General features: G+C 46.1%; 2 protein-coding genes across 3 annotated transcripts in view; one reads left to right on the top strand and one right to left on the bottom strand.

Moving 5' to 3' along the window:
- Positions 1-1,064: 1,064 nt before the first annotated feature.
- RNF25 (ring finger protein 25) lies at positions 1,065-16,846 on the bottom strand. The gene is made up of 10 exons (XM_068244145.1): positions 16,748-16,846; positions 12,911-12,982; positions 12,737-12,830; positions 10,882-10,949; positions 8,450-8,519; positions 8,296-8,367; positions 6,492-6,590; positions 4,617-4,706; positions 3,494-3,628; positions 1,065-1,597 (listed from the first exon to the last, which is right to left on the bottom strand). The coding sequence occupies exons 1-10, from the start codon at positions 16,765-16,767 to the stop codon at positions 1,214-1,216; spliced, it is 1,104 nt and encodes a 367-aa protein (XP_068100246.1). The 5' UTR covers positions 16,768-16,846; the 3' UTR covers positions 1,065-1,213.
- STK36 (serine/threonine kinase 36) overlaps positions 16,832-24,130 on the top strand; it is a 177,056-nt gene continuing 169,757 nt past the window's right edge. For both annotated transcript variants that reach the window (XM_068244144.1, XM_068244143.1), the window contains exon 1: positions 16,832-16,931. The gene's annotated coding sequence lies outside the window, so the exon portion shown is untranslated. The remainder of the gene's footprint in view (positions 16,932-24,130) is intronic.

Here is a 24,130-nt window from a genome sequence, read left to right as displayed (position 1 = left end):
CCCGCCCCCAGCATTGTATCCAGCAGGGGATCAGGCCCTTCACACCTCACCATACACTAGTACAGACCAGCCCCTGCCCCCAGCATTGTATCCAGCAGGTGATCAGCCCCTTCACACCTCACCATACACTAGTACAGACAGGCCCCGCCCCCAGCATTGTATCCAGCAGGTGATCAGCCCCTTCACACCTCGCCATACACTAGTACAGACCAGCCCCTGCCCCCAGCATTGTATCCAGCAGGTGATCAGCCCCTTCACACCTCACCATACACTAATACAGACAGGCCCCGCCCCAAGCATTGTATCCAGCAGGTGATCAGCCCCTTCACACCTCACCATACACTAGTACAGAGCAGCCCCTCTCCCAGCATTGTATCCAGCAGGGGATCAGGCCCTTCACACCTCACCATACACTAGTACAGACAGGCCCCGCCCCCAGCATTGTATCCAGCAGGTGATCAGCCCCTTCACACCTCACCATACACTAGTACAGACAGGCCCCGCCCCCAGCATTGTATCCAGCAGGTGATCAGCCCCTTCACACCTCACCATACACTAGTACAGACAGGCCCCGCCCCCAGCATTGTATCCAGCAGGTGATCAGGCCCTTCACACCTCACCATACACTAGTACAGACCAGCCCCTGCCCCCAGCATTGTATCCAGCAGGTGATCAGCCCCTTCACACCTCACCATACACTAGTACAGACAGGCCCCGCCCCCAGCATTGTATCCAGCAGGTGATCAGCCCCTTCACACCTCGCCATACACTAGTACAGACCAGCCCCTGCCCCCAGCATTGTATCCAGCAGGTGATCAGCCCCTTCACACCTCACCATACACTAATACAGACAGGCCCCGCCCCAAGCATTGTATCCAGCAGGTGATCAGCCCCTTCACACCTCACCATACACTAGTACAGAGCAGCCCCTCTCCCAGCATTGTATCCAGCAGGGGATCAGGCCCTTCACACTTCACCGTAGACTAGTGCAGCCTGCCCCCAGCATTGTATCCAGCAGGTGGTCTTCATCTGGCCCAAGACAAGCACAACTCCACACACAGCAATATAATGATGATGTTATTAATTTAGAAATATTATTCCACATCATGCCATGTTCCCTGGCAGTCACATGACCTCTGACTCCAATCAGCATAACTTATGGTGAATCATGTAAACAATAAAGTGCAAAGTCACTTCCGCTTTACCCCGGTGACTAAAGGGCTGGTTTCTCTTCTGGAGAGGCGTCACTGCCAGCCTGCAGAGGGACCCGCATTGTCCCATTAGCATGGTAGCCTCTTGTCCTGCCTCTCCCTCTAGTGTCTCTGTGCGTAACTTCTTCTCTCCACACCCAGCGCGAGTCTGGCCTACCCCTGCCTCCTCGCCAGTGAGGGGCAGCATGATGTCCTCTGTGGAAAGGCCTACTCATGGCTGGCTGGGGTTTAGCCCTGTATGTGCCCCTGCTGCTGGTGTGACGTTCCTGCGGCTGTTTGGAGTTAATTGGGGGATGGGCGCATTCCTCTTGTGGAGCTGGGCTGTTCTCTGGCACAGATTCCTGGTTCTCCTCTGCCACTAAGCTGGTGGGATCACTGCTGGGTGTCTGTTTTACAGATAAAGAAATAATTAGAGTATTTCATTTATAGAGCAATATTAAAGCAAACCTGTGACTTTCAAAAACAAAAAGTTAGATACTCACCTCAGTAGAGGGAATGCTCCAGAGGGTTCTTTGATCTTTCTTGAGCCCGCTGTTGCTTGCCAAGACCCTCTTCTTTGTGGCCACGCTCCTGTCTGTGTACGGGCGGAGGCACACTAACAGCTTGCGCAGCAGCATGGAGCCACTCAGAGGTGCACAGAGGTAAAAGCCATGCATGAGTGGCTCTGTGGTACTGTGCTGGCCCTTTTTGTGCAAGTGCAGTGAAGCCACCCTCGAACACAGACCAGAGTATAGTCCTGTTCAACAAGCCTTTTCCAGTATGTTCAGAGGGTCCCAGCACTGCAACAGTGAGCTTGAGGGGGATGGTGGAAGCATCTGGATTATCCACAGTCTTCCCTATACTGAGGTAACTTTTCTCTAATGTCTCCTCAGGTACACCTTAAGAATTTACACCAAACGTTTATGTTTTAAAAAAAGTTACATTGCACCCACTAAATTTACAAAGAACCAAAGCAGAATTCCAAATGCAATCTTCAACACACCCAATTCTGCGTTTTGTGTTTTTTTAAAGGGGTTCTCTTGTATGAAAAAAGATAAAACTTGACACTTACCTGGGGCTTCTATTGGCCCCCTGCAGCAGTAATGTCCCGTGCCGTCCTCCTCCGATGCTCCGTTCCCCTCCGCCGGTAACCTGCTAATTAATCGTCTAACTAGACGAATAGAACTGCGGCTGCGTGGCCATGCGCGGTCCCGTGCATGTCATCGGGAGCTTACTGAGCAGTACAAGAAGACTTTGTAAGCTCCCAATGACACGCGTGGGATTGAGCACCCGATTGAGCACCCGAGTTAGACGAATAATTAGCAGGTTACCGGCGGCGGGGAACAGAGCATCAGAGGAGGACAGCGCGGGACATTACAGCTGCAGGGGGCAGATAAAAGCCCCAGGTAAGTGTCAGTTTTATCTTATTTTATACATACCAGAGAACCCATTTAAAGAGAACCCGAGGTGGGTTTTAAGAATCCTATTAGCACACAGAGGCTGGTTCTGCATATAATCACCAGCCTCTGTTACTATACTGTTCCCGCCCAGACCCCCCCCCCCCCCTCTCTCTGCTGTCCCCCCCAAACAAAACCGCCATGTTAGCGAAACGCAGCGTGTCGCTAGCAGGCTGTTTACATGCAGACTGTCACTCTCTGCCACTCCCCCGCCTCCTCTATAGCGTCACTCGCTGCCTGCATCCCTTCCCTACCCGTCTCTGTAAGCTGATTGGAGGGAAGGGACGCAGGCGGCGAGTGGCGCTATAGAGACGGGGGAGCGGCGGAGACTGACAGTCTGCATGTAAACAGCCTGCTAGCGACACGCTGTGTGCCGCTAGCACGGGGGTTAAGACAGCAGAGCGCACACGATCCTTGTTTTTAGACAGAGGTAGATCGGACATGCTCAAAATTATCGAATGATAGGAAATTTTTCCAGTCGATCGGAGAGGTTAATTGCATGGTGTGTACCAGCCTTAGTGTTACCATACTAGGGTATGGTGAGGTGTGAAGGGGCTGATCCCATGATGGTTACAATGCTGGGGGCAGGGCTGGCTGCACTAGTGTATGGTGAGGTGTGAAGGGTCTGACCACCTGCTGGATACAATGCTGGGGATGGGGCTGGTCTGTACTAGTGTATGGCGAGTTGTGAAGGGTCTGACCACCTGCTGGATACAATGCTGGGGATGGGGCTGGTCTGTACTAGTGTATGGCGAGTTGTGAAGGGTCTGACCACCTGCTGGATACAATGCTGGGGATGGGGCTGGTCTGTACTAGTGTATGGTGAGGTGTGAAGGGGCTGATCACCTGCTGGATGCTGATGAAGAAACGATTTTTCTCTGCCTCGACGTCAATGATGCCACCGTTAGCCAGCTGCCTCTGGTAGATGTGCCGCAGTTCCTCTTCTCTTTTTACTGTGTTGGTGTCGGGGACATAATGCTCCTGAAAACAGAACACAGCACAATCTGCATTGTAAAATATACAGTATGAAACATAACAGATACAGAAAACAACAGCAACAGAGCCCGTGTGAAGGACACAGCAAATAATGTGAGGTACCCCCACCTCTGCTGTACACTATGTGGTCACCCCCTTCTGCACAATGTGTGGACGCTCCCACCTCTGCTGTGCAGTACAATATGGGGTTACCCTTCCCAATCTGTGCAATATGGGGGTGCACCCACTTCTGCTGTACTGTACAATGCGTGGTCACCCCACCTCTCGTGTTGTACAATATGTGGTAACCCCCACCTCCGCTGTGCTGTACAGTATGGGGGTACACCAGCTCTGCTGTACAGTAGGTGGTCACCCCCACCATTCCTGTACAATATGGGGTTACAACCCCCCGCTGTGTGATTATTATTATTAATAATAAGTATTACATAATTATTAATAATGATTACATAATTATTATTATTATATAATACTTATTATCCTACCTAATAAAAGGCAAGTGACCCTGCGTCCCACGTCCGTGCTTTTCGTACACTGCGCATGTGACAGGGACGCAGAGACACTGCCAAGAGCCGGAGGAGGACGTGGCCAGAAGGGGCGGGCGTTTGTGCGTCGCGCGCCGTGGACATGCGGCGCATAAGGGACAGACCTAGCTCGTTTTTGAAACGGGCTAAGTCACTAGTTAATTATACTCCAGCTCTGCTGTGCTAGTGGATATTCTGAGGACAGAGGTTATTTAGAGGTATGCATTTTTGCATGGAAACAACTCAGATATCACATAGATCAGGGGTGCCCATTAGGTAGATCACGAAGGACTTCATGGTAGATCCCAACCCCATTACATTTTCCATTCTGGTATACAAGTGTGCTCCTAAAATTGTACATAGGTAGATCATTTTGTCTTGCTAATTTTTTAAAGTAGCTCACAAGCCGAAAAAGTGTGGGCACCTCTGACATCGATCATACAGGCACTTACCTCAGGCCAAGCAGGAGGCAGAGCTTCCTGTAGTTTGTTAAGATCACAAACCAGGCTCTCACGGCACACAGGACACAAAACTGCTGGATCCTAAAAGAAATACATTGTATAGTATAGCAATAGTGAAGATAAAATGTGGGTTCCAGGTAACACTAATACTCAGGAGTAAGAACAGAAAGAGGGGAGGAGGCAGATAATATGCTAAGGGGGCTCTAAAGAATAGCAAGGACAGGAGGAAGATAATAAACAGAGGGGTTGAGGCTGTGTTCCCACTTGAGCAGAAACACAGACATTCTTTGTCCGTTTCTACCACATTGGAAAACAGATAGTGAACAGATTTGATATTATAAATAGGATCTGTTCACACTTGTCAGTCTGCAATGGATCTGTTGGATTTGTAAGCAGCCCACACTTCTGTGCCATCTGTGATAAACCTGGATAGGCGGATGTGTTTCCTATACAGCCTATGATTGAAACACATCTGGCCTGGGCTGCAGCCAAACCACAGCAGAGCATCGGAGCAGACACTACACTATCCGCTCCTTCTGGCCATACGTGGTCCGGCTGCAAGTGGAAACTGAGCCTTTACACAACACCAAAGAGGAAAGGAGGCAAATAATAAACAAAGCGGAATCTAGACAAGTAGAAGAGGAGGCAGATAATATGCAAAGAGGGATCTGTATAACACTGAGGATGCAAGCAGGCAGATAATGCACAAAGATAAATCTAGACAACACAGAGAAGGAGAGGCAGAAGATAATACACAAATTGAGGGCTCTAGATCAGAACTTCCTCTGTTCTAAAAGATAAGCAACAGCATAACCTTTAAATAATTTTTGTTACAGCTGATACAAATCCTGCAATAAATCTGCAGTGAGTCTACTTCCTGCTTTCATGTAAGCAGACATAGAGTTAACATCCTGTGTTTACAAATCAGTTGCTCTGCCGAGGCTGTGATTGTGATTAGTCACAGATGACGGGAATTAGACAAGTCAAAACCCTCTAAATACATATAGGGTGTATTTCTCTGTGCAAGAGTTCAGGTCCACTTTAAAGGACAACTGAAGTGAGAGGGATATTGAGGCTGCCATATTTACTTCCTTTTAAACAATACCGGTTACCTGGCTGTCCTGCTGATCCTCTGCCTCTAATACCTTTAGCCATAGACCCTGAACAAGCATGCAGCAGACCAGGTGTCACTGACATTATTGGCAGATCTGACAAGATTAGCTGCATGCTTGTTTCTGGCGTGATCCAACCACTATTGCAGCCAAATAGACCAGCAGTACTGCCAGGCAACTAGTATTGCTTAAAAGGAAATAAATATGGCAACCTTGTCATTTCAGTTGTCCTTTAAACAGACCTCCCTTAGGGGGGGGTGTTCTTTTGAGAAGGTCTCTGAACTTAGGAGAATCCAGGTGCTCAGTATACCTTAAAATTACACTATGTCAAGACTAACAACTCTTAAACCATTCATATCTTTCAGTCTTGGATTTTGAACTTTGCATGTTAATACTTTGCATACTGTATGTTCCTTTTAACATGACAGGAGAGAACCCAGAGGACAAAGCAGACACTAGATGAATAGACAGAGTTATGCCTGATACACACCATGCAATTTCTCGCCAGACAGATGGTCCAACAGATCATTTCCGACAGGCCCGATCTGATTTCCGATGATTTTTCCAATCACATCTATACAAAATCTATGAGAAAAACTATTGGAAATCAGATCGGACTTGTCGGAAATTATCTATTGGTCCATCTATCTGGCGAGAAATTGCATGTTGTGTACCAGGCAGAGTATGGACAGTGGATAAAAGGCAGGATTTCCTGGCAGTTGTATCCAAGAAGAAGGAGAGACAAGGGATATACCTTTTCCGTGGTTTGCTCCAGACAGTGCTTAGTGTAGCGCCCCAGGCAGTGTGAATGGAAATGATGGAAACATGAAGTCTTTGTGAGGGAATCACCTTCCTGTAAAAGAGACACAGAGACTCAATGCTTTGGACTCACGGGAGGTGTGGTCCGGCACTCTACTCTACCACTACACATCACAGTAACCCAAAATCCCTTGTGGGCGGGGGAGTGGGGAGTACAGTGTGATCGAGCGTCAGGATCACGAAAGATCCGGCATAACTGGCTCTCAAGCAGACGACCTGCAGCGGCAGTAGGTACGCTAGATTCTTGGCCAAAGCAGTTTTTATCAGCCGCCATGGCAGAGTTCAATCCAGTGTGTGTATGTAGCTTTATTTTGTGTACCCAGTTTATAATGGAGTATTCAGCCTCTCCCAAAAGCAAACAGCTCATCTCTTATTAACAATATGTTCTGCTGCAGTGTTTTTTCAGTGTTTAGCTGCAACAGTAAGGCTCGGTTCACATTGGATTTCAAAGCCAAACAGATACGGTAACGCAGATCCAGCTTCCACTTCATTGGATCTGTAAGGTTTTGTTCACACTGGCTAAAGGATCCGTGAAAACGGATGTGATCCCCGGTCGATCGGATCCATTTTCACTTCGATCTGTGCAGGCGGGTGGTAGAGGGTTAACTTACCAGGCTTCTGTCTTCCTCCTTGCATCTCATGTTGCGTCACATGACTACCACACTTCCTCCTTCAATCTGGAAGGAGGAAGTTTGGTAGTCACATGACGTGATGTGGGGCGCAATAGAGGAAGAAGACTGAAGCCTGGTAAGAAACCCTCCCTCACCTGCCCACTCAAATACACAGTCACCCCCAGTGGAGCGTCCCCACATCCCCCCACCCCCCGTGGATTAGCCCTCCGAACGGTCCGTTTCTTCACTAGTGTGAAGAAACATTACTTTCTACCATTGCCCCCAATGCAGGGCTTCATCTTCTGTTTCCAGTCCGCTGGGCTCAGCAGTCCGGAAAAATAGGTGCTGCAGCAAAGTTGCAATTCATTCAGCGGAACATACACAACGGATCCGTACAAGCGGACGCATGTGAATGGTTCCATAGGTTAACAATGGATCCATTCACATCCGTTCCGTTTATGGTTCGCTTGTTAACGCTAATGTGAACTGGGCCTTTGCGCGCGCGCGCGTGCACACACACACACACACACACACACACACACACACACACACACACACCTTTTGCAGGGGTAGGCAGATACAGCACATAACTGCCTGAAACAACTGATGGTGAAATATTTTTTTTGCTTTAAAAAAAAAAAAAAAAAAAAAAAAAAAAAAAAAAAAAAGAGGAAAATAAGTAGAAGCCGGGTGACAATTACTTTTGCTGAGGGATACATTAAAGCGGACCTGAATTTAGAACTTCCTCTCTGTTCTAAATGATACGCAACGGCATAAAATCCTGTAAAGAAAAACATTTCTTTATTACAGCTGGTACAAACCCTGCAATCAATCTGCAGTGTTTCTACTTCCTGCTTTCATGGAAGCAGACATATTGTTAACATCCTGTGTTTACTCTACCGTGGATAAGGGGAATTCTGAGCTGACGCAGCTGAGATATCAAATTACAGTGGCGATTAGTCACAGATGAGTAGGAATTATACAGTCTAAACTCTCTAAATACATACAAGGTACATTTCTCTGTTTTCCTTCTGCCCTGTGCAGGTCCACTATAATGTGGGTTGCATTATATTCTGACAGAAAGGAGGACACTCAAGGCAACCAAACACATGTACCTCGGAGACGTACCTGAAAGCCATAGAGACAGATGACACAGTGACCACGGGGTATATTACTGGCTGTCAGCATTTCCTTCCCTTTCTGCAGGACAAGGCATAGGTTGGTTGTTAACAATAATAATAATAATAATACTACAGGCACATGGATATGACGGAAGACTCACCTCAATGAGCTCATAGAGAACCGGCCCACCCACAGCCTGCGCTGCTGTAGATCGAAGAGCATCCGTAATGCTACAAAGACAAAACACCATAGATGCTGATAAACAAGGAGTATTACATATACTATTACCTATACCTGTACCTGTACATTGTAAGCTTGGTGGGACAGAGTACACTTCCCCTCCTACTATAGTCTCTGTTCCTCCGCCTCTTAGCTTGTAAGCCTGATGGGAAAGGTCTTCTTCCTCTCCAACTATATGCTGTGTTCCCAAAACTCTTACCCTGTAAGCCTGATGGGGCAAGTACTATTCTCCTCCTACTGTATCCTTCCCCTTAGATTGTAAGCTTGATAGGACAAGTCCTCTTCTTCCTACTGTATCCTCTTTACCTTACCTCTTAGATAGTAAGCCTGGTGGGGAAGGTCCGCTTCTCCCCCTACTGTATACTGTGCCCACCTTTCCCTTACATTGTAAGCTTGAATGGACAGGTCCACTTCCCCCTCCTACTGTATCCTCTATATCCATACCTTAGATAGTAAAAGGTGCCCATACATATAGCAATTTTGCAGTACAATCGATCATTCGATTCAGTAATTTTATTGAATCGAATAGGAATCGAGAGTGTTCCAGAATTCCCAATCGAGGAAAAGTGGCCGATTTCATGTCGAATCGACCAGCTTACTCGATCGGGCAGGATGCAAGATATAGGTCGATCACACAGGAATCGGCTACTGTTCATATGTCATTCGATTGATTTTTGAATCCAGAGCATGGAGGCACAACATTGGTCATATCGAATTTGAAGGTGAATCGCATAGGATATCGTTTGTAATGTGTGGGTTACTAGTCAATCGACTTTCGATCAACCATACTAAAAACTCAATTCCTTAATAAAGTCGATCACTTTTGTCAATTGAATCAGAATCGCTAGATGTATCGTTACCTTAAAGTGGTCTGAAACTGTCGACATAACATTCAATAAAAATGTGTTTTCCTACTATTTATTACTCATACAGTTATCATATTTGATTTTGTGCATAAGTAATATTGTCTGTTTACAAATTACAAGTTTCCAAAGTGTAGTTTATCTTGCCTTGAAACCTGCCATTGCATTTTATTCAATCTGCTTTTTATTATATATTAACATCTTCTAATGAGCTTTTCTGAACTGAGTGTGTGCCTGAAGCACAGAGAGCTTCACAGAGAGCTCCTTTTCATTCGTTAGACTGTGTTTACACACAATGTAACAACATTGGAATGTAAACAAAGATACTGTTATCTCCAGTATGGATGTGGATTTGAAGCTGAATAGCAGGACAAAGTGCTTTCAGTGATGTTCTGCTAAAAACATTTCTGGGATAGTAGCTTTCAAGCTGTGAGGAATCTTTAAGAGCAAAGTAGAAATGCTGACTTTCACACCACTTCAAGACTGATGGATAAAAGGTCCTCTCCCAGTGTATCCTGGGTTCCCTCAAATATTAAGGTGGTCATACACCTATAGATAACCACCAGATCGACCACCAGATAGATTGCCCAATTGACCTAGATTTTCCATCTGGTCCGATCAATCTTTTCAATCAATTTCAGCTAAATATCGATCAAAGGATCGATTGGGCCATTCAGTGCAACAGATATCGACGGGAGAAATCGATGCGTGTAAAGTGGCCACCTTAAGCCTAATGAGGGTTCTCTTCCCCTCCTAGTGTATCTGGTATTCCCTTACCTCTCATGTAAAGTTGATAGGAACAGACCTCTTCCTCTCCAACATTATCTTACGCTGCTGCACCTCTTAGATAGGAAAATTGGTCTTCTTCCCTCTCCTATTGTATTCTGTGTTCCATCACATCTTCAGATTGTTAAGGTGGCCACACACAATACAATTTTTAAAATATCTTTTTAATTGAAGAATTGCAATACATTTTTCTGACTGATTGTAACATTAAAAAAGCTGACCAGCTACACGTGTGGTCAATTTTTACCCAATTATGAAAAAAAAGATTGAAAACGCTGAGAAAATTGCTTGGGAAGTATATATAAGGAAATTGACAATCTACCACACACCAATCAATTTTCATAAAAATTGATCAGAAAAATCAAGCACTCCCGATATAATTTTATAGAATAAAAACGGGAAATCCCATGGGATTTCTTGCTCGAATGAAAAAAAAGCTTTAGATTTTTCGGGAAATCGTTTTGATCGAATTGCCGTAAAATTGGAACATTTTATTGTATCGTGTGTGGCCACCTTAAGTCTGATTGGACAAATTCTCTTCCCTTCGTACTGCATCTTGTGTTCCCTAACCGCTCACATTGTAAGCCTGATGGGGCATATCCCTCTCCTACTGAATCTGGCATTCTCTCCCACCACAGATAGCATGTAGTCTTTCAGTATCGTCCCTTATTTTCCCAGAAGAAGCATCTCCCCACCCACTCACCAGTGAATCTGCTCATCACAGAGGCCACGAGGGTTGCTAACACTGATCTCCGGTGGGACGTCAGGATACTGAAAGACAGGAAAAATATTTACTGTAATACGAATAAGCAAGTAAGCAGTTACAGAAAGGGCAACAAGAAAACTTCTAAACCCTCACCCACCCAATGGGACTGATATCTATACACTGGACTGCAGATACATCCCAATAATTCAATAGAGTTCTATGACAGCTTTCACAGTGACTTTCTAGCACAGCGTTTGGTCAGCGACACGTTAGGCAGACGCTGCATGCAACGCATTGTAGTTTCTTTAGCTTCCACAGCCTAACAAAATCCATGAGAGCAGCATAGGAACAGCACGAAAGTGACATCACGCCATTAGCAGGAAGAACTATTCTCTGGGGCATAGCTCAGCTGAAGCGATCCGCCAGGATGGATTGCTGGCCAAGTGGTCGAGAAGGGTCAAAGGCTGGATTCTCATCAGAGGCAGTCATTATCGGCCATGCTTTATCTGATGTGTGTATGGAGCTTAAAGGATACCTGAGGTGACATGTGACATGATAAGATAGACATGGGTATGTACAGTGCCTAGCACACAAATAACTGTGCTGTGTTCCTTTTTTTCTTTCTCTGCCTGAAAGAATTAAATATGAGGTATGTAAATGGCTGACTCAGTGACCCTCACTACAGTGTGGCCCTCACTGATAAGAAATTCCAACTATAAAACACTTTCCTAGAAAAAATGGCTTCTGAGAGCAGGAGAGAGATAAAAATGGTCAATTTTTCATAGATTTTAGCTCTGGCATACTTCAATGAATGTGTCATTTCATTTGTTTATTTTTGCCTCGGGTGTCCTTTAAAAGGATACCTGTAAACACTCATGGAAAAAAATAAGTTACATATGCAACTAAGAAGAGTAAAGGCTGTGGATCCCCTCTTTGCGTCCCCTTATTCCACCACTGGGCCCCCGTTCAAAGCATTTGGCTACGACTTCGGGTCTTGGAGTACTTCGAAAGATGAGCTGATTCCATACTGTACAACGTTGTGGGAGAGTTAGCGGGCACTCGGGCTAGGCTGATATTAGCTGACACTGAATCTTAGGAGGGTCACCCAAAGACCATGTGCTCAAGACCATTAGAAGAAAAAAAAGTCTTTGTAATAACAATGGAGATGGAAATAGGTCTGGCACTATGGTTTAATGTAGCAACTTAGACACTACAGGTGATGGATAAAGTGCATACACAAACTGTGGCTTAGCAGTGAAACATCAAAAACGTAAGTCATACCATGGTGTCTAGATGGGTGCCCTGGTGTAGTAAGGAGGCAGCAGCTGTGGGTGCCGGTTGGTGCACGGCCGTGCACCAACCGGCACCCACAGCTGCTGCCTCCTTACTACACCAGGGCACCCATCTAGACACCATGGTATGACTTACGTTTTTGATGTTTCACTGCTAAGCCACAGTTTGTGTATGCACTTTATCCATCACCTGTAGTGTCTAAGTTGCTACATTAAACCATAGTGCCAGACCTATTTCCATCTCCATTGTGATTCCATACTGTGCTTGTGCAGTACAGAGCCTCTCATATTAGGAAGTACTCGGAGACCCAAGTAATTCGACACTAAAGTCGGATGCTGAAATGGGAAGCCCACTGGTGGATCGAAGGGACGGAGCAAGGCTCTAAGGCCTCCCTCTTATGTATGTGACTTTTTCTTCCCAGGTTGGTTAGTTAAGAAACAGAGGTCTGATGGTAGAAGATGGATAAACATAAGATAAGCATGATGGAAGATGTATAAAAATAAGGTAGGAAGCAGAAGTTAGTTGGGCAACAATGTGGAAAGGCAGACTTTGTTCTCACCGGTGGTGGCAGGGACAGCTGCAGGGTCAGGCAGACATACTGGCTTTCCGCATCATCTGCAGTGGCGGGAGTTAAAGTGATTCTCAGCGTTACTCTGCAATATAAATCATACATGAGTCTCCTCTTCTCGGGCAGCAAACATCATATTCCTTGGTTTAGATGCGTTTTGCTTACCGGTCGTCGTGAGATACTTCCAATTCATCCAGATAGATGGACTGCAGTACCTGCAGCTCCTGCCATAGAGACCTGACAGGGAGACAAGAAACAAGGCTGAGTGACTGAACACTACAAGCACTATGTGCTGGTGGCATTCTGGAGAATTCATCAAAGATCTAATACAGAATCACTTCTATCTTTGCCCATAACACCACAATGACAACATGATGCGGACCTCAGGACCCTGTACCAGCTGCCGTGAGATGAGGGGTCTGTACATCTCCTATGAGACCAGTGCCATTAGGAGCTTGTACCTTCTGCTGTAAGCATAGGGCCATTAGGAGCTTGTACCTTCTGCTGTGAGCATAGGGCCATTAGGGGCTTGCACCATGCCACCACAGCAGGTCTAACCTTACAGCTCGGATCCAATGCCTCGGGCGTCATTGCAGGGCCAACACTGTAGAGACGTGTCGCTAGCCTTTAGTGTTGTGTTCTGTTGCTATGCAGGTGATTGGCTGAATAAATCTGCCGGGCTGATTGCTGTTTGAGGCATCGGGTGTCATCTGAGGTCGCTGTACTCATACTAGATTCATAGCAGAGGCAGCCGTTATTCCCCTCGGTTGAGTTTAATCTAGTGTGTTTAAGCGGCTTAAAGGAAACCTGAGACGGGTGTGGGGGGAAAAATTGACTGAAACCTGGGGCTTCCTCCAGCCCCCTTCCGACCTCTGGCTCGCTTGTCGTCCTCCCGGGCCGGCTCAATCCTATGCTAGGGTCCTCTGAAATCTCTCCATTCGGGGCATACTACGCATGTGCGGCTTGGCCTACTGCGCAGGCGTAGAACACTCCCAGCGACGGGAGCGCGATAGGGGTAAATACGCAGCACCAACTGGAGAAATTTTAGATAACCCTAGCATTGGATCCAGGCGGCCCTGGAAGACAGGGAGGGACCGATCAGCCTGAAGGGGGCTGGAGGAAACCCCCAGGTATGTACTGTATACATTTCCTCCCACCCCATCTTAGGTATACTTTAAAGTATACCAGATGTGAAAAAGTTTGGAGAACCAGGGGGGAGCAGGCATTTAGGGGGAGCTGTGCTGATGCCCACAGCTCCCTCCATTCTCCTCTGACACACCTCTTTCTTACCTAAAGACCCCTCGCAGGTGCTGCTATCAGTGCGCAGATGTTGGCCCGGCTGCTTGTGTCCTACAGTGGCCAGGAGCACTCTGCGCATGCCCATAACATCACAATTGACGTCACTGGCCACTGTAGAACACAAGAAGCTGGCCGGACATCAGCGCGCTGATCTCAGCATCTCTTGGTGACCTGGAAGTGAGCTGCGGGGGGTCTTTAAGTAAGAAAGAGGGGTGTCAGAGGAGAACGTGGGGAGCAGTGGGCATCTGCACAGCTCCCCCTAAATGCCTGCTCCCCCCATTTCCTCAAAATTTTTCACATCTGGTATCCTTTAAGGTAAAGGTAAGCCTCATACACACACATAACAGCCATGTGGCCTGGAGGGGATTGGGATCCAATCCTACAGGCAAAATTGCAGGGCCGTAGCTGTAGCCCATAGGCTAGTGACACGTTCTGTAGTGTGTGTGTGTGTGTGTAGAAACACTGCAGATTGATTGCAGGGTTTGTACCAGCTGTAATAAAGAAATGTTTTTCTTTACAGGATTTTATGCCGTTGCGTATCTTTTAGAACAGAGAGGAAGTTCTAAATTCTGGTCCGCTTTAATGTATCCCTCAGCAAAGGTAATTGTCACCCGGCTTCTACTTATTTTCGTCTTTTTTTTTTTTTTAAGCAAAAAAAATATTTCACCATCAGTTGTTTCATCTGCCTACCCCTGCAAAAGAGGGGTGTGTGTGTGTGTGTGTGTGTGTGTGTGTGTGTGTGTGTGTGTGTGTGTGTGTGTGTGTGTGTGTGTGTGTGTGTGTGTGTGTGTGTGTGTGTGTGTGTGTGTGTGTGTGTGTGTGTGTGTGTGTGTGTGTGTGTGTGTGTGTGTGTGTGTGTGTGTGTGTGTGTGTGTGTGTGTGTGTGTGTGTGTGTGTGTGTGTGTAGGCTGGCAGAGCAGCCGAGGGGTAGTCGGAGGCTTCTGTACAGAAACTGGATTCTCGTCAGAGCTGGTCGTTATTGGCCCGTTTCAGCCAAGTTTCCTCTACCATGTGTGCACAGCTTTATGTCCATCACTAATCAGGCACTGGTTCTGCTAGGGTAAAGGCTGCCCACAAGATCTCTGACAGTTTTGCCTCTCTTGCAGACAGACAGTAGAGCATTCTTGTAACAAATGGCCCTGACCTTTGCCTTATGTTATAACTGGCCAGTGTTTTCTGACTACACTCTTCTCTGTCAACTATGTTCATTTTGCTTTTGATATTGCTCCTTTCCTTCTAAGAAATGAAACATAATTACCAAAACGCTATATTGGTTCATGTACCAGATATGTGGTATCCACATTACTGTTTCCATAATCAGCCTCTGTTCATTCTTGTTTTCTAGAGATCAGTTTCTCAGGGCCATTTCAGCCAGGTGAGGGATCTAGTGTCCCCCTTGGATGCATCTGCTATGGCACAATTGTGAGGAGAGTATATGCTGCCCACAAAAAAGGAGGTCAAATTTAAGGTGATCATACATCTAGCAATTTTGAACCGATCGATCCTCAGATTCGATAATTTTATGGAGTTGATGAAAAATCAGTGTTACATCATGTCCACTCAATTGATGAAATCATCAGTAGGGTGGACATGATGTGGCACTGATTTTTCATCGGTTTTGGCCAGACATTGGTTGAACGCATCAATCGGACATGCTGGAAAAACTTGGTCGCAAGTGCATCAGTAATGGCATATCGATATCGCAACGACCGACTAGTGTCAAATTAGTGTAAAATGTCCTGCCGTGCAGGGTTTTAAAATCACTCTTCTATGCCGGCGTGATACCTATCTTCCTTCACCATCACCTTGAGTGCCTGTACCACATGGCGCATGTGACATCACACATGCAATACAGATACTTGTGATAAAGGTTGGCAAGGCAGTGACAGTGGAGGAGGCTAGGAATTGTGCAGGAGGACAGGTGAGATTTTAGAGAGCACAGGCACCATGGGACATTTTCACGGAGCAGTGCTTTTCAGCGCTGCTAGATTTGGGCGCAGCCAGCGCCGCCATAGACTAAAAAGGGATTCAGTCTATAGCGGCGCTCAGTGAGTAACGTCGGAGCCGTCAGAAGACGGAGCCGAGGTTGCTTAAAAATCATAATAAATCGGCTGCCAGCAGTCGCTGGAAGCCGAATTATTTCATTCCCCCACTATCCACGGCGGCCTGGAGGGGGAATAGTAATTAATTCGGCCCGGACTTGTGCAGAAGCAGGATCAGACATATAACAGCTGGATCCTGCGCCCAAGTCTACCGGCGCCGAATTCAAATGTACTCACATTTTCATACTTGGGGGCGGCCAAGTAGGCAGCGGCACTAGTACAATTTTGGATAGATTTCATGCTAAAATCTATAAGAAATCAGTCTGCAGTGTATGGGCAGATTTGATCAGAGGCAGATCTGTCTCATGGTCGATGTGACCATGTATGGGCACCTTGAGGCTAAAGGGAGGTGGTCATGTTAATAGATACAACTATTCACACCACACAATACATATTACATCACATATATACATCACATACACATCTTATATAAGCACAATATAGATGAACACTGTTTTATATATACAATATATACACCACACTCACACTATACATTACACATATGCACTATATAATTACACACACTATTTACACACATACAAAGCTACATCAGTTGGCATGGTTACACTATACACCTCAGCGACTCCCCAAACCCTCTCACCCTTCTTCCTCCTCCGCCATTGCTGCTCACAGGAACTGACTTCATGACAGAAGTCGCCGCTCGCAGGAAGTGACGTCAGGCTGCGGGCTATCACCCGGGTAACCAAACACAGCGGCGAACTGTTCCGCTCCGCAACATTCCGGGTTATTAACGTTTCCTCACGTGTCCCGAGAGCGGCCTGCGGGTGAGTGATGTGCCGGGGAGCGTCTCTTTGTGACGTGTGGGGAAAATCAATGCAACTTTGTCAAAATGTGCAACCTCTACTATTCTTCTCCTGTGGGGTGCAAATTCCGACTGTTTGCATGAAATACAACCTGTAGTGAAATATGTGCAGCTTCATACTAAGTTGCAACCTCTACTACTTCTCCGCCTCACATGAACCTTCCAACCTTTCTGCGTAACACTAACCTATACTGTGACTAAAACTACCCTCCACCCATCTCATGCCTAAGGGCTCATTTCCACTATAGCGAATCCGCATGCGTTATCCGCATGCGGATTCGCACAGCCAATACAAGTGTGCGGAGCGTTTTTGTGTGCGGAAAATCTGCACAGCAGAGCCGTCAGAATTCGCTTCCCGCATGCCGCTAACCGAATCGCATACAATGTATCTGAATAGGGAAATTGCATGCGGTTTTGGCATGAGTTTTTCCCCGCGATTTCGCATAGGAGGTAATGTTAATTTAGGGCCCGTTCACACTGCACGCGTTTCCAGCCGCGTTTTGGAAACGCGTGCAGGTGGCCAAAACGCACGACATCAGACATTGCATAGAGTGCAATGTCTGATGTTCACACAGCATGCGTTCCGGACCTGTGCGGTCCGGGAACGCATGCTGCACGCAGATTTTACAAAAACGCGCGGCTGTCCCATTCACTTTTCAGTGATGGGATCAGCCACGCAACGCATACGAACGCGGACATGCGTGCGTTCGTACGCGTTGCGGTCCGCATGCGTTGCGGTCCGCATTTTGTAGTCTGAACGGGCCCTAACACAGGCAGTGACATGGTTAAAATCGCCCACCTACTACCCCATGCGAAATCGCGGGAAAAAACGCATGCAAAATCGCACCCGCATGCGATTTCGTCTGCGGTGATTTCCCGGCGATTCCGCACCGCACAAGTGGAAATGCAGCCTAACACTAATCTCTCATCCCCTCTGATGAGGGAGTGTCTTTGTGTGATCGCTATTCCTCAAGCTGGCCGCTAACGGTCCAATTTCTAGGGAAAAATCGTTCGAGCGATCAGAAATTCGGATTGGTTGTAAATACTCCCCATTGGTGGACACAATCTATTATGAACGAGTGAAAAAAATGTCGCCCGAATGAATTTTCGTCGAACGAAAATTTGGATTTTCTTGGTGGTCGTGATAGATAGGAAGCAATGATTGGTTAGTTGATGGTGTAGTGATCGATTTTTCGTCCGATCAGAATTTCTGATCGCTCGAACGATTTTTCACTAGAAATTGGACCGTTAGTGGCCAGCTTCAGAGTTCCCAGCAGAGACTGAGATGTGGAATGTGGTTGTGTTTCTGCAGAGCTGCCCTATTGTAAAAGTTTGCAAACTCTTTCATTCTCCTATGAGATGCAGATTCTGACAGTTTGCATAAAATGTAGTGAAAATAGTTGCAATTTTGTCAGAATTTGCAACCTCTTACATTCCTCCACCTCACATGAACCTTCCAACTTTTTTTTGCCTACCACTAACCTATTCTACCTTGTGCATAACCTCCCTCTCTTTTGCCTAACACTATCCTTCCCTATCCTGTGCCTAAAACTACCCTCCACCCATCTCATGCCCAACACTAAGCTCGAATTGAGTAAACAGGCCACCAGACATTTGGGCTCAGCCATAGGCTGTAATGTGAATCATGGCTATAGCGGTTCTTAGAAGGTAATTTGGGTGCCAGCAATAGGCGGAGCCCAAATGACAAGAAATACAGTGCAGTTCAGCTGCCAGTAATAGCTGGTAGCTGTTTCCTGCCAGAAGTTGTGCAGCGTTATAAATAATAAAATCCATAGCAAACAAACAATGCAGAGGACTGGACTGGTGTGAACAGTATATATGATATGAGATATGGCAATCAGCAGCCAGGTGGGCGCCAGGCTGGAGGATCCCCGCGTTTCACACCTCTGGCTCTTTTTCACTGCAGGATCAATGTTGGGGGCGGGCTGCTCAGACGTGAGTTAAATGGCTCACGTCATGGCAGCACTTTCGCCATCTGAAAAAACTATGATTTTCACGCGAAATTCACGATTGCGCGCAATAAATCAAGCCCAAGGAACGGTCTCCAAGGCAAGAAACCAGTGGTGTAGGGACCACGGTCACATGTGTGACAGGGCCTGGGGGGGCCCGCTTGTCCTCACCACGTGCTGCATGGGGGGCAGCGGGCGCACAAGCAGTGGCTGAGAAGGACATCAGATACTCACATTGCTGAGATCCAGCGCTGCATGTACTACTTACTTCCTGTTCCTGTGTTCCATCCCATAGTAACCGCTCCCCCTAGGGGGCGCTGTTACTGTGAGATGGAACGCAGGATCAGGAAGGAATAAGTACATGTGGTGCATGGATCCTATCAATGTAAGTATCTGATGGCCACTGCTTGTGTGCCTGCCGCTACGTTCCCCCTCCGCCTGGCTACCTATTCCTGGCTGCCTATACTGGGGGTACGTATTTCTGGCTACCTATACTGGGGGCACCTATTTCTGGTTACCTATACTGGGGGCACCTATTTCTGGTTACCTATACTGGGGGCATCAATTTCTGGCTACCTATACTGGATGCAGCTGTTCATATGTACGTATACTGGGGGCACCTATTCCTGGCTACCTATACTGGGGGTACCTTTTCCTGGCTACCTATACTGGGGGAACATATAGCTGGCTACCTAGACTGTAGAACCTATAGCTGGCTTCCTATACTGGGGGGCACTTATTTCTGGCTACCTAATGTATATAGGGGGTTACCTATTCCTGGCTACCTATAGTTGGGCACCTATTTCTGGCTACCTTTACTGATACTGAGGGCACCTATTCCTGGCTACATATAGGATCTAGTGTGCTTTGAATTATAAAACAACTAATTTTTCTTATGAAAGCTTTATGGTTGTGATTAGGGGCGTTGCAGGGGTGTGGCTTGTGTCCCTCTTTCTTATCTCAAATAGTTGGGAGGTATGTACGAGTGACATGTCAAGGAGCCTTTTCTGGCTGTAGTTTAGCAGATAACACCAGACTTTTGTTCTGTTCTGATGTGTTTGTAGGACATGGACTGAAGGTAGTAACTGTCTGTGATGAAGTACCGGTAATAGTAAATTAATGGATTTACTTGGAAAATGACCAACACTGGTAGATATGACAGAAAACTAATCTAGCGGGAGAGTTATCTGCAAAACAATGTCAGAGTTCACATACCCTGATCATGCAGCAGTATTTAATCATTTTTAGCCATTCTTAGCTGATAGTCCAAGGCTGTAGGAAGCATCCACTCTCTCTGTGGGATTTGTTATTAGCTGGGCAGCAGATATTCCAGTTAGTACCCTATTAGCAGGTACCATGCAGGAAGTCATTCATATGATAACCAATTAGAGCAATGAATAATGTAACGTTGTCTGTTCCAATTGCATGAAGCACAATCAGCATGTGAAGCCTTTTTTCCTGCTCGTGACAGTTGTATATGAAGAGGTCATGCCACTGACATAGAAGATACACTGGAAATGGCCAGGGAGGATGGGGAGGGAGCCCATGGCCTAAAAGGGACTGGAGGAGGCCCCAGGTACATATACCGGAAAATTGTATACTTACCTTCGGTAATTTTCCTTTCCTGGATTAGAAGATGGCGGCATACAGATGGGTTAGGCCACGCCCCCTGACCCCAATAGGACAGCACATATTATAAATTCAAAGAACCCGCCCCCTCCAGCCATTCTCTTGAAAATCAGTCCTCGAATGGACCAGAGGGTGGGATTCGTATGCCGCCATCTTCTAATCCAGGAAAGGAAAATTACCGAAGGTAAGTATACAATTTTCCGGTTTCCTGGATAGAGATGGCGGCATACAGATGGGATATACAAAATCAGACAAAGAGGGAGGGAAATGCATAAACACACAATTTATTTATCCACTGCAGACAATACAGCTTCACCAAAACTCAGAGAAGTAAGACATGCAGAGTTCACATGATAATGTTTTAGAAAAGTATTAGAGGAAGACCAACTGGCCGCTCTACATATAGAGTCCACTGAGACCTTTGCAAAGGATGCCCAAGAGGCTGCCATCCCTCTTGTTGAATGTGCATGCATCTCTCTAGGCACTTGCAAACCTTTACTTTTGTAACTCATCTGGATAATCTTGACCAGCCAACTTGCTATTGTTCTGGCTGTTACACCTTCACCTTTTTTAGCACCCTGGATGTTAAACAACCGATCAGAATTTCTAAAAGACTGAGTCTAAATAGGCCTTGATGCTTCTTCCTACATCTAATGGATGACTTTCCTGGCCTGCATGAAACGTTGGCAAGGTAAGTTCCTGAATAATATGGAAGGATGAGGACACTTTTGGTATGTCCTGAATTACTGGCCTAATAACTACCCTGTCTGGGAAGAATTGTAAGAGATTTTCCGTACAACCAAGTGATTGTATATCAGATACTCTTTTTGCTGATGAAATCGCCACAAGGAATACTGTCTTCAATGTAATGTTCCATACTGATGCCGACTCGACCGGATGAAAGGGTGCATTTGATAGCACCTCCAATACCACACAGAGATCCCACTGGGGGAAAAAAGGCTTTCTTGGAGGCCTTAGTTTTTGAACAGCCTGTACAAACTGAACAACTATAGGATTCAGAGCCCATCTTATACTAGTCAAAGCAGAAAGAGCTGAAATTTGCACTTTGATTGCTGACAAGCTCAAGATTTTGTCTACACCCGATTGAAGAAAACTTAAGATATCTTGTACTTTTGGCGTTAAGATGTCAAACTTATTGGCTGCTGCAAAGTTAGCAAATCTATCCCATATTCTGTGATATGTGGCATTAGTTGATTTTTTTTTTTTTTTTTTTAACCATCAGTAGAGTAGCAGATACTTCTTCTGAACATCCTAAAGCTAGATACTTCCGCCTTTCAATTTCCAGGCCGTCAAATTGAGGCTGTTGACATTGGAGTATAATTGCTCTCCTTGTATCAGAAGATCTGGAATCTGTGGAAGTTTGATTGGCTGTCCCACACTCATCTCCATTAGCATCGGAAACCACGGTCTCCTGGGCCAGATTGGTACAATAAGGATGATCATGTTTGATTCCAAGGTCAGCCTTTGAAGCAACTTCATTATTACTGGAAATGGAGGAAATGCATATCCTAGGTTGAACTTCCAAGGTAATGTCAGACAGTCTACTCCTGCTGCTGTCGGATTGTGGTAGCGGGAGAAGTAAATCGGTAACCTCGTGTTCTCTGGGGAGGCAAACATATCTACCTGAGGAAGACCCCACTTCTGGACAATCGATTGGAAGACTTGAATGTTCAACGCCCATTCGTGAGGATTCACAAATTGCCTGCTGAGATGATCCGCCAAGCAATTCTGGGTTCCCGGAAGATATACCGCTGTTAAAGTTGATAAATTCTTCTGTACCCAAGTCATTATATGGGTTGTTTCCTGAAATAAGGCTTGACTTCTTGTCCCTCCTTGCCTCCTGATGTAAGCTACTGCTGTTGTGTTTATCTGAAGAATTACATGTTTCCCCATGATTACATGCTGAAACGCTCTTAAAGCTAAGTATGCTGCTCTTAGTTCTATAATGTTTGAGGGAACTCCCTTCTGTAGTGTCCTCCACTTGTCCTGCACTTGAAGACCTCTGCAATGGGCTCCCCATCCTACGAGACTGGCGTCTGTAGTCACCACAACTGGATTGTCCTGTAACAGTTGGTAGCCATTTTTCAGGTGTTTTTCCTGAGTCCACCAGATCAATGAGTTTCTGACCCGTAATGGTAGCACAATCTGTTGTGACATTGACTTCTTGTTCCATTGCTTTTAGAAAAAAGATTTGGAACTGCCTTAGATTCCAGTGTGCCTAATTCACCATGGGAATTGTGGATGAGAGAGTTCCCAGTAGGCTGAGACACTTTCTTGCAGATAAGTATCTTCGGGACAGAACTGACCTGATATTCTCCTGAATTGATATTACCTTCTGTGCCGGAAGACAGACTTTGTTCTGCATGGTTATGGACCTTGCTCCTAGAAATACTAGGTCTTGAGAAGGTGACAACTGACTCTTCTGTAGATTTACTATCCAACCCAATGACTGAAGTTCTGAAAACAGAATTTGCTGATGCTGAAGAAGAAGTGAACGATTTTGATTGACTAACAGAATATCGTCCAGGTAGTGGAATATTCGCATACCCTTCTGCCTCAGAAACGCTATCACTGGTACTAACACCTTCGTAAACGTTCTCGGAGCTGTTGACAGGCCGAAAGGCAAACTCTGAAACTGCCAGTGCTGATTGTTTACTGAGAAACCGAGATATTTTTGAAAACTTTGACGTATCGGGATATGAAGATAAGCGTCTGCGAGATCGATTGTCGACATCCAATCGTTTCTTCTCACAACCCTTATTATGGTTTGAAGAGATTCCATCTTGAAGCGACGAATTTTTATATATTTGTTGAGAAATTTCAGGTCTAGAACTGGACGCCATCCCCCGGAATTTTTTGGCACCAAGAAGAGTGGAGAGTAAATTCCTCTGAATTCTTCTTGCCGCGGAACCTTGATTACTGCATTGGCTTGAACTAAGGCTTTACTACCCACTCGTCCTTTATCGTTTCCACCCAAACATCCAAGAAGGAGCGCAACCTTGCTCCCACTTGACTCGCCTGGGTGGTCGCACCTTCAGAACGTCTTCTGGCCTTGGCTAGTTCCAGAACTAGGCTTGGTTTTTCCTGACTTAAGAAAGGACGACTGGGTGCCCCTCTTTCAATTCCTACTAAACTGTTTCCCAGGTTTGTAGGATCTTGCTTGTTGATATCTTCCTGAAAATTGTCTCTTATTTGGTTGCTGACGAAAGGGCTTAGTCTTTTTATCTTGTGGCAACAATCCGGATTTCCCACCGGTAACCTTGGCTATCGCCCCATCTATTTCTGTACCGAATAGGTGTTCGCCATCGAATGGTATCTTGCACCAGTTATTTCTTGAAGATTGGTCGGCCGACCAAGGTTTCAACCATAGTGCCCTCTTGGCTGTTACATTATGTAACATTGCTCTAACTGAAGATCTTATAGTATCAATTGCTGCTTCCCCTACGAAGTCACCCGCCAGTTTTAATTCGTCTAGGACTTTGATAACTTCTTGCCTGTCAGTACCACAATTAAGGGCTATCTCTATGTTTTCCACCCAAAC

This window comes from Hyperolius riggenbachi, chromosome 7 (assembly GCF_040937935.1).
Source record: "Hyperolius riggenbachi isolate aHypRig1 chromosome 7, aHypRig1.pri, whole genome shotgun sequence".
Taxonomy (NCBI): domain Eukaryota; kingdom Metazoa; phylum Chordata; class Amphibia; order Anura; family Hyperoliidae; genus Hyperolius; species Hyperolius riggenbachi.
This window is presented reverse-complemented; position numbering and strand designations above follow the sequence as displayed.